The following is a 14089-nucleotide window of genomic DNA, read 5'->3' as shown; positions in this document are numbered from 1 at the left end:
CAGCACGGATCGGCCCTGCCTGGAAACAAGCCCCCAAGTCCACCGGCTCTCGTAACCGTGGGCGGGGACCGGGCATCCTGGCCCGCGGCTCGCAGGCTCCGGGGCCGGGTGGAAGGGAACGCCCGGCGCTTTCCTTAGGCCACGCCCCACTTCCCGGCTCTGCGCGTGCGCCTTCGTACCGCGCGGTGGGGCCTCCGAACCTGCAGAGGGCGGCAGACCCCGGCCGCGCCTGCCCTTTGCGTCACTGACCGCTTGCGTGGGGCTTCCGGGTCAGAGGTCAAGACGGCCGCCGGGTCCCCGCAGCTTGGGTCATGGTGCAGCTCAGGCCGCGCGCGTCCCGCGCCCCGGCGTCGGCCTCGGCGATGGTGGACGAGGGCCAGCCCGCTTCCGAAGAGGAGGCGGGGCACGGGCTCCTGCTCGGGCAGCCCAGCAGCGGCGCGGCCGCCGAGCCGCTGGAGGAAGACGAGGAGGGGGACGACGAGCTCGACGACGAGGCCCCGGAGGAGCTGACTTTCGCCAGCGCCCAGGCCGAAGCGAAAGAGGAGGAGCGGCGAGTTCGGGAGACGGTGCGCAGGTTCGGAGCCCCGGGGGACAAGCTGGTGGGGAGAAGCGCCGCCTAACCGTCCCCCTTCTCTTTTCCGCCCGCCCTGACTCGTCGCGGTCTCTTCCAGGGACAAAGCGCTTCTGAAGGAGAAGAGGAAGCGGCGCGAGGAACTGTTCATCGAACAGAAGGTTAGAGGTTTGCAAAGAGGGGGCCGTTTCACGGGCCGGCTCGGGGAAGAGTTCAATGCTGCAGGGGTCCGGGGTGGAGGAGAGCCCCGCTGGTGGTCTCTTCCGACAGCACTGACATCGGCGTGCTAGTGCTCCTCGCTGTCCACCAGTTTAGAATAGGGTTGGAAAGAGGTAAAGTAGAGCCAGACCCTCCTCTGACGCGCGGCGGAGGTGGTTTATGTGAACCTGGGTCTCTGTGAGGAGGCAGCGCTGGGTAAACGGAGGGCCGCGCACAGGATGCTTGGTTCGCGCTCTGCTGTTCCGGAGATTGGCCGCAGGTGGACGTGCCTGTGAACTGCCCTCGGTGTATAACGTGACCCGAGGGTTGGAATAAAGCGGGCACCCTTTCCAGCCTTCACGTCTTCCAAGTGAAGTAGGAGTAGGCTCTGAGTTGCTTGGGCCCCAGTCTTCCCACAGCTCACAGGTAGTGGAGGGCAGTGTTCGGATCATTTATTTGCCTAGAGGTAGGGCTGTCCTTAAAATGGTAACTTCAAAAGCACTTCAGGGCGTGTTGTCCTGTTGCTTACTTTTTATTGATTTTTTTTTAACGTCTTTAAAGAAAAGAAAACTCCTTCCAGATACTATTCTAGAGAAGTTAACTACAGCTTCACAAACTAGGTAAGTGGTGGGTCTCCTTTTATTACTTGTTTACATACAGTGTTTTAATGCTGTCTTGGTACATTTGTCTGAACTCAAGTTTTAAAGTCTAAATTAAAAAGCTACTAGGAGATATTTGAATTTGGTGGGACAGGTGGAGGGAAATGTTCCACTTATTTTCCGTCTGTGGCTGTTTCTTATTTTTGTCGTTCCCATGGGTAGCTCTAGCTTCTGAGTTGCTGATCTCAGTGAGTTCCTACAGTAAACTGTGGCCACTGTCAGTGTACTAGGGGCAGGATAGAGGGTGTGAATAAAAGTGTTTTGAAGTTCATCCTTTAGTGGGGTGTGGAGTACTGGTCTATTATCCATAGGCTCCTAAAACTCAGCTTGTCCCTTGCTTGCCTTACCTTGTTCTCCCTCCTTGTTAAAGTGAAGTCACTCAGTCCTGTCTGACTCTTTGCGACCCTGGGGACTGTTTTCCATGGGGTTTTCCAGGCAAGAGTACTGGAGTGGGTTGCCATTTCCTTGTCCAGGGTATCTTCCTGACCCAGGGATCGAACCCTGGACTCCCGCATTGTAGCCAGACGCTTTACCATCTGAGCCACATAATTTTTCCCTCCTTGTTCCTCTTTTCATTTAGTAGCTTTGCCATCCACCGTATGTTTAAAGCTCCTCTTTCTCCTGTGTGCTATGGCATCAGGATTCTATACTGTACTAAATTTAGATTAAATATTTGCTATTTTTTTCCTGTTCCCCTTTGTCTTCTCTTATTGCTTTAAATTTAGCTTAGCCCTGCTAGAACAGTTGTTCTTTTTCCGTAGAAGAACTTTTCCAAAGAGTTACTCAATACTCTTTGAGTTTCTGAATACATCATGGTGGCAAAGTCCCTTTCATCTTTGAAAACCAAGTTGTCACCTGTCCCTTCTTATTCCCTCTATCCCATCACTGCCCCGGCGGTTTAGCTTTTCCACTTCTGTATAGACATCTCATTGTGTTCTGGCCTTTGACTCTCTCTCCATTAGACCACACTTTTTGAGACTACCATTGTCTGTCTCCATTGTTGTGTCTGAAGTGTTCAATTAATCCTTTCAGCTCTCTCCACATAAAGTGAGGCAGGCAGGCCTACCACCTTTCACTTCATATTTCAAATACTGTATTACATAATTCTTAAATACTTTTAACTCCATCAACCACAACAATCTGCTTCTTTGGAAGCCTACTAATATACTTTCAGATTTTAAATTCTGATCCTCCTAGCCTAGTATAGTCTGTTGATTGGGAGTTGTTGACAGCACATTGGGGAGTGACTTTAAGGATGCTCAATAAAAATTGAGAATGGTGGTAGTAAAAGGGGGTTATCTTATTTGTGAAACCAGCTGAAATTTTGTGATAACCTGAGTCTGTCGCTCTCGGCCATCCCAATCAGTGTTTTGCTGCTTCTTCCCTCAGTGTGAAGAAATCACCGGGAAAGTTGAAAGAAGGTATGGACTATTTACGTAACCTCTCATTAAGTGTCAAGGGCATTTGCTGATACTTGCAAATGTTGTTACCCTTGAGAAGGAGCATGGAAACAGGCCTGGTGGGCTTTAGCTTGTTTCTTTTTTTCAAAACAATAATGTATCTGGCTCGCCGGGTCTTAGTTGTGGCATGCACATCCTTTAGCTCTGGCATGTGGGATCTGGTTCTCCCGGCAGGGATTGAACCTGAGCCCCCTGCGCTGGGAGCACAGTCTTAAATTGTAGCTTATTTTGTACGATCACATACAGATTGATGTGTAGTGGATATTTAAACTCCAGTATATATTCTTGATTTATTTGTGCACAAATGCTAATGAGAAATATTAACTCAATTTTTTAGTTAATTTGCAAAAGAAAAATGAAGAACGAGAGAAAGGAAGTGACTCTAAGAAAGCTAAAGTGCAGAAAGTACAGACTGTTGGGTAAGAAGTCGTCTTTGTGTGTAGGATGTAAAGGTGACCTTTGAGGGGGGTATTACCTCAATTAGTAGCAGTTTCAGATTGGATCCTCTGTGGAACATTTTGGGTATTTATATTAAAAAGTATTTGCTCTACTAAAACGTAAACATTAGTTGTAAAATAGCCCTATAATTTTATCATCTAACCTGTGCTTATACAAAATTAGGATTTGGGGATTTTTCTCCACTATTTGAATCAACTAACAGAAATACTTTATTTTGAAAATAAGTGTGGCCTCATTTTCTCTTTTTGTATTGATCGCCAGCCAGAATAAAAGCTACATGGCTGTAAGGCTAAAAGATCAAGATTTGAGGGATTCAAGGCAAGAAGCTGCCAAAGCCTTCATACAAAATTGTTTATATGGTCCTGGAACCAACAGAACTACTGGTAATTTCCTTAGACTGTTTTTCTTTCTTTTCTGTGAATTAAACAAAAAAAATGACAAATAATCCTCTTTCCTAGTAAACAAGTTCCTGTCTCTTGAAAATAAGAGGTTACCGATGAAAAAGGCTGCAGCCCAGTTTTTGAATAATACTTGGGGTAAGATTTGGCTTTATTCTCTTGAATCTGAGTTTTATCTTATTGAATAATGTTTCTTGTTAAGGAGATAGTGTATCTTTTTTTCTTCAGTGGCTCTGTTACTGTTTGAAAGTTGCTCAGAGAGCAGGCCAGTGTAGTACGTATGTGCACATGTGCTGTGTCCACCTCCTGTGACCCCAGGGCCTGTAGCCCAGCAGGCTCCTCTCTCCATGGGACTCTCCAGGCAAGAACACTGGAGTGGGTTGCTATGCCCTCCTCTAGGGGATCTTCCTGACCCAGGGATTGAACTCGTGTCTCTGGCATTGCAGTCAGATTCTTCTACCATTGAGCCACCAGGGAAGCCCAGTATATGTGTACATGTACCAATTTTTAACGATGTAGAAAATCTGTGAATTGTTTCTTGGGAATTTTATTTCTTTATTCTTAACTGCCCCAAACCTTTTATTCTAGGATCTCAGAGAAAACAAAATGCCAAGAGGTTTACAAAACGCTGGATGGTCAGAAAGATGAAAACTCCTAAGACGTAAATCAAAGCTAGATGAAGAACAAGTACTTTGTATGTATAGAACTTAGTTATGTAAAGAATGTAATTTTTATGGAAAAAAAATAAATCACTTATAAATCCTTCTGAAGAGTCGTCATAAGAATCTCAAGTCTCTTAGGGGCAGCACCTAGTCACACTTCATCCACCTGGCGTGTAAGCCTCCTAGGCTTTGAGCATCCTGGAAGCAGCAGTTTAAAAGGACTTGTTTTCCTTTATTTTCTGTTTTTCCATTTTATTGACCACAAGCAGTACCCACACCAGGAGGGCACCTCCGCACCCCCCCAACCCCGCAGTGTGGCAGTAAAAGCTTCACTGAAGCTCTTGGATGTGTTTGTCTCTGGTGTTTTGGTGCCACTGACGAGATTTCACAGAATATGTGGAAGAGCACAGTGTCCAAGTGTGGATAATCTGTTCTTTTAAAAGAAGGCTTAAGACTTGGTGTACAGCCAACAGACACCTTTGCCAAACCAAAGGATATGGTCATTCTATTGAAGAGCTTCTTCCTATTTTACTTTGAACCAGTTTGGGGGTTTGCTTTAAAAGTGGCCAAGTCACATGCCACATGACGATTATGAAAATAAGATTAATTGCCTGCTGTCTATATCGCCTATCGTATCAGGTTTGGCCCTAATCCAGGGAGGCCTGTAAATGCCAGGCAGTCTTAGGTTGCAGAGCTCAGATTTATAGTAGCAACCATTCATTTTACTTGTTCTAACTTTACATTAATCATAAGTATGCAAGTTCCTAATGTATAAATTCAATTGACACTCTGGTATCTGTAGAAGTAAATTTTTAATGGCTGGTTAATTATATCACTACATTTTTATTGCAATATAGTACTCATTTTAAGCACTTAAAAATGGAAGGTGTACAAAGATTAAATTAAGACACAGTAAATTGACTAAATATTTGGTTTTTATATAAATAAAGGTCATAACCACACTGTTGACATGTAATACTGTTATAATACAACAGTTCAACTTGTGAGTCTACAACAGAAGTCATCTGTAGTTAAACAGAAACAAAGTTGAGAAAGACCATGTTAAAACAAAACTACTGGGACTAACAGGTCGGGATTGTAAGTAGCAACAAACATATCCACTCAGCTCCTGAGTATTTCAAGTTTTACAGTACACATTAAAAATGATTTCTTCCATCAACACTATAAATTCAAACTGTCAGATGTTTATGCATTTTGCAAGTTACACTGATTGAATGCTTATATGGGAGCGGGGGTCAGAATACCTCCCAATTTGAAGTTTACATCACCCACATGCTAACACAAACACAACTTGTTCCGTTTCCTTCCCCCCTCTCTCCCCCCAACAAAGAAGGCAGGACTTTTTGGTTTCTTTTAGGTAACTGTTTTAGAGGATTTGTGATGATCAATTTGAATGTCTGGAATTCAGTAATATTTAACTCTTAGACAACTAAGAGGCTAAAGATGGAAAATAATTGCTCCTAACACTAAGTTAGAAAATCATTTGCATCATGCTGTAAACTAGGAAGCAATGTAAAGCGACAAAAACCTGTCCCCAGTACATAATTAAAAATCTAAGTTTCAAATCAGCAGAGCTGGTCTACTTCCATGTCGTCTATGCGCCACAATGCAAGTGTGAGCTCCGAAAATGCATAGCTAATGTAGGTAGTCGTCCACCGTGGCAAAAGCACAGGATCCGATTCCTGATCGAGCCATCAGTCCCAGACACTGGGTGGCCTGTCCCATGGCTAGGGCGAGTGGAGGTTGCTTTGGCAGATTGTGGGTTTCTGAGGAAAAATGATTGAAAGTGGAAATGGCAATTAGCAAGACATTTTAAACAGCATCTCTCAATCAGGAAAGTACTGCATTGCTTACAAAATTACCAATGCCTGCACTGTACTTAACAAGCTAAGCAGCAAAGGTGGTTTTTAAGCAAACAGTGCCTTGGACATTACTGTGACAAGGTACTGTGCTCACTGGGTTTTCAAGTAGTAATAAGTTCTTGCGGAATTAAGACTTTGTTAGATATTCAAAAACCTTTACTTTCATATTTACTATGATGGGAATGATGTAATTGCTTACCTAATGTTTGCACTGGGGAGTAAGGCACATTTAGTGTCTCTCTCCTGTTTGATCAAGGTCAAACAAAAGGGCCCCAGAGGTCAGAGAAGTTTGATCAAGGTTTGATCAAGGTCAGAGAAAAGGGCACCAGGCTTTCAGTGAAATTTCACTGATGGGTTCTTCTTCTGGGGATACGGCCCAACAGAGGCCGCCTACTCCTCCCTCTTCAGGGCACAGTGGTGAATGCTCTTTGGGTTGGTAAGCACATTGTCACAGTTTTATTTTGGCCCCGGAAGGCACAGCGGTTATAACTGTCCTTTACATTTTTTTGGAATACAGAACTTGCAGGCATCACATGCCAGTACTCTAACTTGAAGCACTGCTGAGACGTGAGGCTCTGTAATACAGCACAGTGTTTATAAACATGCACACACACACCCACAGCAGTTCAAGTCCTGTCCTTTCTTTTGCAGGAATTGTATAGATTTAATAAATTAAAGCACTATTTATAGTTGAGCCACATAATTTAGGGCACTATATATATATATATCCTGGATAATGGTCCTAAGCAATTGACTACTTGAAATTTTAATTCCCCTGGAGAATGCAAGATTCTTAACTATTGTATGAAAACTGGTCACTTTTCCTCAAAAATTCTTTCCAAGTCTGAGTGTTACCCAGATACAAAGCAATTAGGGCTTCATGATTACCTATAATATAGTCATTTCAAAAAGACAGTTACAGCAAACTATAATTTGCCCTACAATCCTAGCAGTGCTACTGAGTATACTTATTTTTTACCGGTAGAACTAAATTAATTTTGTATAACCAAAGACAACATATTAACCAAAGAAAATTCACAGTATTATATACAAATTCTAAATCTGAGAAAATTATAACGCAATACCAATTCCTATGCCAAAACTTCAGTATTAAGCCACAACAATTAATTAATAATGAACTTTATAAGGGCAAAGAAGCAGATTAAGGCCCCCATGTCAGAACTCTAAATCGCTCCCTTTACATTCCAGCCATCTAAGCCCTGCCTCCGCTCCAGTCTCCGGCCTACACTGACTGTGTGTGCACTGCCCTCATCTGAGTGTCTCACATGTTCCTCAAAGCTCCCAAGCCAAACGGCCACACAGCACACAACAGACTAAACTGGTAGCTCCCATTTTTTTGAGGACTTACATTCTAAAATGGAAAGTGAAAAGTCACCCTCATCCAAATTCCCTTTGGAAAAAATTGCCCAGATATTAAAATGTCCTTTTATGTAAATAATCAACCCTATGTAGTTTATATATAAATGCATAAAATGTGCAGTCACTGAATTCACTTAAAGAGCATCTGTTCAGTTTATAAGCACCACACTCTGCTCACAGGAACGGCCACCAGTCAGGGGACAGCAAGTCCCCGTCTCCCACTTTGGGCTCCCCCTGGCTAAGCCTACGTATTGCTGCTCTCCCCTCCCCTCCCCTTTTCACTTGGTAAGGGCATGTAGTTAAATCTGAACTTTACTGCACATAGCCTGCGTCTCCAAGAGCTGGGGCTGACGGCACTGAAGAGCCCCCGGGAGGCCCTGAGCCAGTGTCTTCACCATGGTGGGAGCTTGGGCACGGGCAATTCAGGCCAGGAATGCTGTGTCCACACTCACAGACACTTGTTTTCTAGACATCACAAGATACACCCCAATGTACTGTTTTTATTCCATCTGAATCCATTTAATCTGGGACTGAGATAACAGGAATTTTTCTATACTGTGAGGTAATTTTTTTTTTTAATGTAGAAAACATTTCCCTTAAGATTTTACCATAGGATAAATACCAGCACAAATACCGTCTCAAATACTCAAGAGACTAGTTAAAGCTGTGCTTTCTGGCTTCACTTACCTAATATTGCACTGTTAAGAGCTGAGCACACAGGTTCTCTCTGAATTGGGTCAAGCTGATTTCCAACTGGGCTGTTCCAAGGATCTGAATAGGCTAGTAAACTGAATGCATCCTGTTGAAAACAGCAATTTGATTAAGTCAGATAGTTCAGCGTCTGTGCTCACTATGGCTTCAACTTGAGAGACTACGAGTACACCTTAAGGCACTAGATTAACCCTTAAGCTCATCTACCCCTGTGATATGAGACTTTTTTAACAACTAGATTATGCAGCAAAGTCTAATCTGTTTTCCTATTTTTTACAAACACCCATTTTCACCATCCACCACTTATACCTACACAACATATAGGACAGAAATAAAACGGAAAAAACTCATTCTTGTGGAATGGGCTACTACTGTTTAAGGTAAAGACAAAACATTCAGATGCTTTACAATTAATGACCACTGATACGAATGTGACATCAAAAGGATATGACCTGCCATATATTTTTTAAAAAATAGATGGGGGAAACTGGACACATCTTACTGGACGTCTTCTCAAACTCAGTGATCAAAAAAACAACCAGCTCCCTTTCAGAACCATCTTCAGACTGCCCCTCCTGAAGTAACTGACATACAGCATCTTTTCAGCTGATGGCCCTTGTCCTTCTGTGGGAGGATATAACTACAACGGTGTCAGACGCTGGCCTCGAGTGGAGCTGCATCACCAGTGTAGCCTTTGGCAAGAACCACCTTCCTAAGTATCGGTTTCATTATCTGTATAATGGGGATTGGGCTTCCCAGGTGGCTCAGTGGTAAAGAATCCGCTTGCCGGCACAGGAGCCACAGAAGCTGCAAGTTCAATCCCTGGGTCAGGAAGATCCCCTGGAGGAAACGGCAACCTGTATACTTGCTGGGATAATTGCAAGGACAGAGGAGCCTGGAGGGCTATAGTCCACGGGGTCACAAAGAGTCGGACACTGCTGAGCGCACCCCCCCCCCCCATCACAGGACAGAGGAGCCTGGAGGGCTATAGTCCACGGGGTCACAAAGAGTCGGACACAGCTAAGCGCAACCCCCCCCCTCCATCACAGGGATTATACGAGGTCCTATTTCAGTTTATGAGGACTCACTGAGCTAAAGAAATTAGTCATGTCAGTTCATGCTAATCGTTCAATGAATGATAAATTACTGTTTTGCCAGAAATCAATACCCCAATGCAGAATAATATTATGATACAGATATAGACAGTTAGACATAGGACACCTTCCCGGCTCACATGGGGTACGTGGACAAGTGCTGAGGAAACTCAATCAGTGAATTAGGTAACAACACTCAAAACGCCGGTCACTGAAACGTGGAAGACAAATTCCTGAAGAATACTATCTTCCCAGGGACACTGCCCCAGCACCCCTTGAGTCATCTTGCGAGTGGGAGAAGGCTTCCTGGTCAAGTGTGTCCTTGTCCTTTCTCATCCGAGTTGGCCTCTGTGTTGCGGCAACTAGAGAACTGCCCGTTGAGCAGAGCTGTGCGGTCTGGGGTTGACAACAGGGATACATAGGCTCCCCCATCCACTGTTCTATACGGCTGAGCATTTCACTCACATTAGACCTCTTGCCCCAGCTATTAATGAAAGTTCTTTTGAAGAACTTATTCTATTCTGATCCCCTGCAGTACTCAAGGTGCTAGATACAAAGGGGGGAAAAAAGGCTTCACATACCTGTTGATTGCAAGGCCTGCTTCACAGTACTTAAGGTATCTTTTGCATCCCACAAAGCTACTATATTGTTTTTGGTTCCCTCCCAATCCAAATTTATTCATGGAGAAAGTACTAATATCTGATTATCCTGTGAAGCTAACTGGTCAATCACTATTTCTAAAGACCGAGCTTTGCTCAAGACTTAATTCACCCTACCCACATCCATCTCATGAAATGCCACCCCTATAGTGCAATTCAGCTCAGTTCAGTTGCTCAGTTGTGTCTAAATCTTTGCGATCCCTATAGCGCAGATAAATTTTAAAAGACTAAAGAGTCTGTCCAAGGAATAATCACTACATAAAACTTTAAGCACAAGACTATGCTCCTGAATCTACATCCTGACTTGCTCCCCGAAAGGTGGGATGCTGCAGTCCCAAATCTCCCATCAAGACCATTCTGTCTACACCTCCTGGTATTTAAAACATTAACAGAAAAAGATCATGATGGTAGTAACTTACTGTGCGCTAACACTGTGCAAGGCAGTGTTTCAAGGGCTAGTGTGTACCATCTCATTTAATCCTCACAGTAACCTTAGGAGCCAGATGTTTATGCCCATCTTAGAAGCAAACTGTGGCTCAGAAGCTTCCCTTGTGGCTCAGCTGGTAAACAATCCATCTGCAACGTGGGAAACCTGGGTTCGATCCCTGGGTTGGGAAGATGCCCTGGAGAAGGGCAAGGCTCCCCACTCCGGTATTCTGGCCTGGAGAATTCCACGAGCTGTACAGTCAGTCCATGGGGTTGCAAAGAGTCGGACTGAACGACTTCCACTTCACTTCACTTAGAAGCAAACTAAGGCCATGAGAGGTTACCAACACAGCTAGTACTTCCTGTACTTCTTTTAGTAAAAACAGTTTCTTTCAATTACCAATCTAAATATTACAAGCAAAAAAGTCTAAGATTTTGGACCCGTATTTTCAGTACAGTTGAATGAGTATTTACTGGACAAAGGGATCACCAGGGCCTCGTCACTGTTTCAAGGACTCGCAGTCCTGGGAGGAAGGCAGCTTGTGTGAGCAGTGACGCTCGGGGTACTGCTTACTAACAGAGTGTGCTGTGTCACAGGCAGCAGCCACAGACACAGGCTGAGAGGAAAGAAAAGCCCTGGATGGTGGGAGCCGTGGGTATGAGCTTAGACCCTAAAACACCCTAGAAAACTTCAATTCTTTCCAGTATAGCAACAGGAGTTGGTTAGTCACTCAGTCGTGTCCCAACTCTTTGGGGCCCCCGGGACTGTAGCCTGCCAGGCTCCTCTGTCCCTGGGATTCTCCAGGAAAGAACACTGGAGTGGCTTGCCATGCCCTCCTCCAGGGCCTCTTCCTGACCCAAGGACTGAACCCGTGACTCCTACACTGGCAGGCTGGTTCTTTACCACTAGGACCACCTGGGAGCTGGAAACACATGTTATGACAGTAAGGGCAACACGAAATAGGATAACCACAATTACCAACCAGATAAAATATTAATATATGCCCATGCATTTAAGGCAGGAAACTGAAAATACCTGTAAAATATCATGGTATTATGGGTTACTTTTTATTTTAGAAAAAAAAATTACCTCAGTGGAAATAATTTCTGAGGGAAATACGACATTTAGGTAGGATTCTCAAACTGTACTTATATTTGGCTTAAAATCAGTAGCAGTTTCTCAGTAGGATGTGCCTAAATGATTCAATTTCTGCTTCAGTTACTAGATTTAAGAGCTACTTGCAGACTGGGGCTGAGTATTCTAACCTGACCCACCCAGCCCTCCCGCTTGACCCTCCGCTCTGCAAGGTTCAATACACAGCTGTTGAACAATTTAGGGCACTCTCTTGGGAGCCACTGGCAGACTCAGGCAGGTAAGCAAGAAAAACAAAGACAACAGGAAAACAGGAAAGGAAGACTGAGAAAGTGAGGAAAAGGTCAAGCGAGCCCCGGTGCAGCAGGAACCCCCAGCCCGAGCCCCGGGGGTGGGCTGCTCCAAGGGTCTGCCACGTGCCTGCTACTCCACGACTGAGGAGAAGCAGAACACCAGGGGCCCTATGCCACTTAGGTAAACCTCACCTCAGCTTTTACTGTCTCTCTCTCTACATACGTATATATGCTTCAGAAGTCTGTGCAAATTAAAAAAAAAATTAAAGATAAAAAAACCCACTTCAGCTACCCATGACCTGAAGTGAAAAATAAAAGAAAAAAGCACTAATTTCTAATCCTTCTTAACCAAGGCAAACAAAAGTCCTCTCTGTGTCCGCCTCCAACACTAATTCCCCAGCACTGTCCCCTAGGTGCTGAGACACCACTGGGTCAGTCACTCGGGTCGACGTCTACCTGGGAGGAGATTAAGCCTGGGGAAGGTGAGAAGCAGCTCAGAACGCTGAGACAGCAGTCAGCATCTGCACGGAAGTCAGAGGTGCAAAATCAAAGCCATCCGCGTTCCTTAGATGATAAATTACCTCTTTACTTCATTCAACATATAATCAAAGAGTATCTCTGAGAAAAGGCCATGTAATGCCCTTTTCTGTGCTTCACACAAATTACAATCAAGAATAAGCCATGGAGTGAAATGTTAAATTTTCAAAGGGACTACATAAAATGATACTCAATTAGCATAAAGTTTTAACAAGAAAGCAGATGACCTAGTGTAAAAATGTCTATGAGTTCTTTTTAAAAAAACATTTCCTATCTCCAAAATATCTCCTAAAACATCAGTTCTCTCCAGGGACAACCAGAGTCCAAGACCCTTTCATGGGCTCTTGTGAGGTCCAAACTATTTTCATGATATTAAACTAAGATAGTACTGGCTCTTTTCTCACTCCTATTTCCTCACAACTCTCCCAGTGGGGCTTTCCAGAGGTGACATGATGTGTGAGTTCATAAAAGACTGAATGCAGAAGTAGGGACGAGAATCCAGCTTACCTTTTATTAAACCTGGCATTAAAGAGATTTACAAAAATGTAAAGCAATGCTACTCTCTTCTCATTGTTTTATTTTAGAAAGATTAAGTAACACTTTTATGAAAAATACCCATGTAATGATTTGTTATTTTAAAGTGAATTAATAATTTTAGTAATAATTTCTAGTACAGAAAAATCAATAAATATAACTCATACAAACAAAAGCCCTTTGGGAATCTTTAATCGGTTTTAAAGGGTTTAGATACCAAAAAGGATGAGAACCACTGCCCTAAAACAAGTTTCCCAGATGGATAGCTTTGGATATAGGAAGCAATAATAAAGCCTAAGAAGTAAGTTTCTTAGCACTGTTGATAGCTGAAAAGATTCTACAAAGTTGTATTAGGTTGATACAAAAGTAACTGCTGGTTCGGATGGTGAATTTTAAATCATTATAACGAGGCTCAAACACATCTTTATTAATCAAAGTAGGAACCACTACAATCAACACATTTTTGCCAACGAGAATTAAGCCCATTTATTCCTGTAGCATAAAAATCCATGCTTTGGGATTCAACAAACTCTTGGACAGCATCTTCTGCCTCCTGCTGGCTGTGGAAGCATTTTCCCGCAGCAAGCTTCTGCGGTGCTTGCTGCGGTAGTTGGCTGGCAAGAGGTCAGGTGAAGACGGCAGATGAGGCAAAACTTTGTAGCCAAACTTGTTCAACTTTTGAAGTGTTAAGTTGTGCAACATGCGGTCGGGCGTCGTCACAGAGAAGAACGGGCCCATTCTGCTGACCAATGTCAGCTGCAGGTGTGGCAGTTTTGGGGCACCTCATCGACTGACTGAGCATACTTCTCAGATGTAAGTTTCACCAGGACTCAGAAAGCTGCAGTGGATCAGATGGGCAGCAGACCACCAAAGAGTGACCGGGACCTTTACTTGGGGCAAGTTTGGCTTTCAGAAGCACTTTGGAGCTTCTTCTCGGTCCAAGCGCTGAACTGGTTGTCTCCAGCTGCCTATATAAAATCCACTTTTTGTCGCATCACAATTCGATCGAGAGATGGTTCGTTGTTGTTTAATACAATAAGAGAAAACAACAGTTCAAAATGAAAATTTTTAT

The 14089-nt window shown here is 43.8% G+C and overlaps 2 protein-coding genes across 4 annotated transcripts in view; one reads left to right on the top strand and one right to left on the bottom strand.

Annotated features, from left to right (window-relative positions):
• Positions 1–272: 272 nt before the first annotated feature.
• Positions 273–4515, top strand: NOL7 (nucleolar protein 7). Of its 2 annotated transcripts, none has more exons than XR_015152539.1 (8): positions 273–574; positions 672–732; positions 1331–1389; positions 2745–2849; positions 3226–3307; positions 3609–3730; positions 3806–3883; positions 4334–4515. XR_015152539.1 is itself a non-coding variant. In XM_086370248.1 (8 exons), exons 1-8 carry the CDS (start codon positions 312–314, stop codon positions 4408–4410), a joined length of 774 nt encoding a protein of 257 aa, XP_086226374.1. In that variant the 5' UTR covers positions 273–311; the 3' UTR covers positions 4411–4515. The 2 variants fall into 2 exon arrangements, 1 of the variants encoding a protein (XP_086226374.1); XM_086370248.1 differs by having other exon boundaries at positions 2818–2849.
• A 685-nt stretch (positions 4516–5200) lies between these two features.
• The window catches only part of RANBP9 (RAN binding protein 9), a 72995-nt gene continuing 64106 nt past the window's right edge, over positions 5201–14089 (bottom strand). For both annotated transcript variants that reach the window (XR_015152538.1, XM_086370247.1), the window contains 2 exons: positions 8358–8469; positions 5201–6194 (listed from right to left, as the gene is read on the bottom strand). Coding sequence is in view for 1 of the 2 variants with exons in the window: in XM_086370247.1 (XP_086226373.1) it covers positions 6064–6194; positions 8358–8469 (243 nt within the window). In the remaining variant the exon portion in view is untranslated. The remainder of the gene's footprint in view (positions 6195–8357; positions 8470–14089) is intronic.

Source organism: Bos grunniens, chromosome 23 (assembly GCF_055505025.1).
Source record: "Bos grunniens cultivar Pamir isolate PY7600 chromosome 23, Bosgru_T2T1.0, whole genome shotgun sequence".
Classification (NCBI taxonomy): domain Eukaryota; kingdom Metazoa; phylum Chordata; class Mammalia; order Artiodactyla; family Bovidae; genus Bos; species Bos grunniens.
This window is presented reverse-complemented; position numbering and strand designations above follow the sequence as displayed.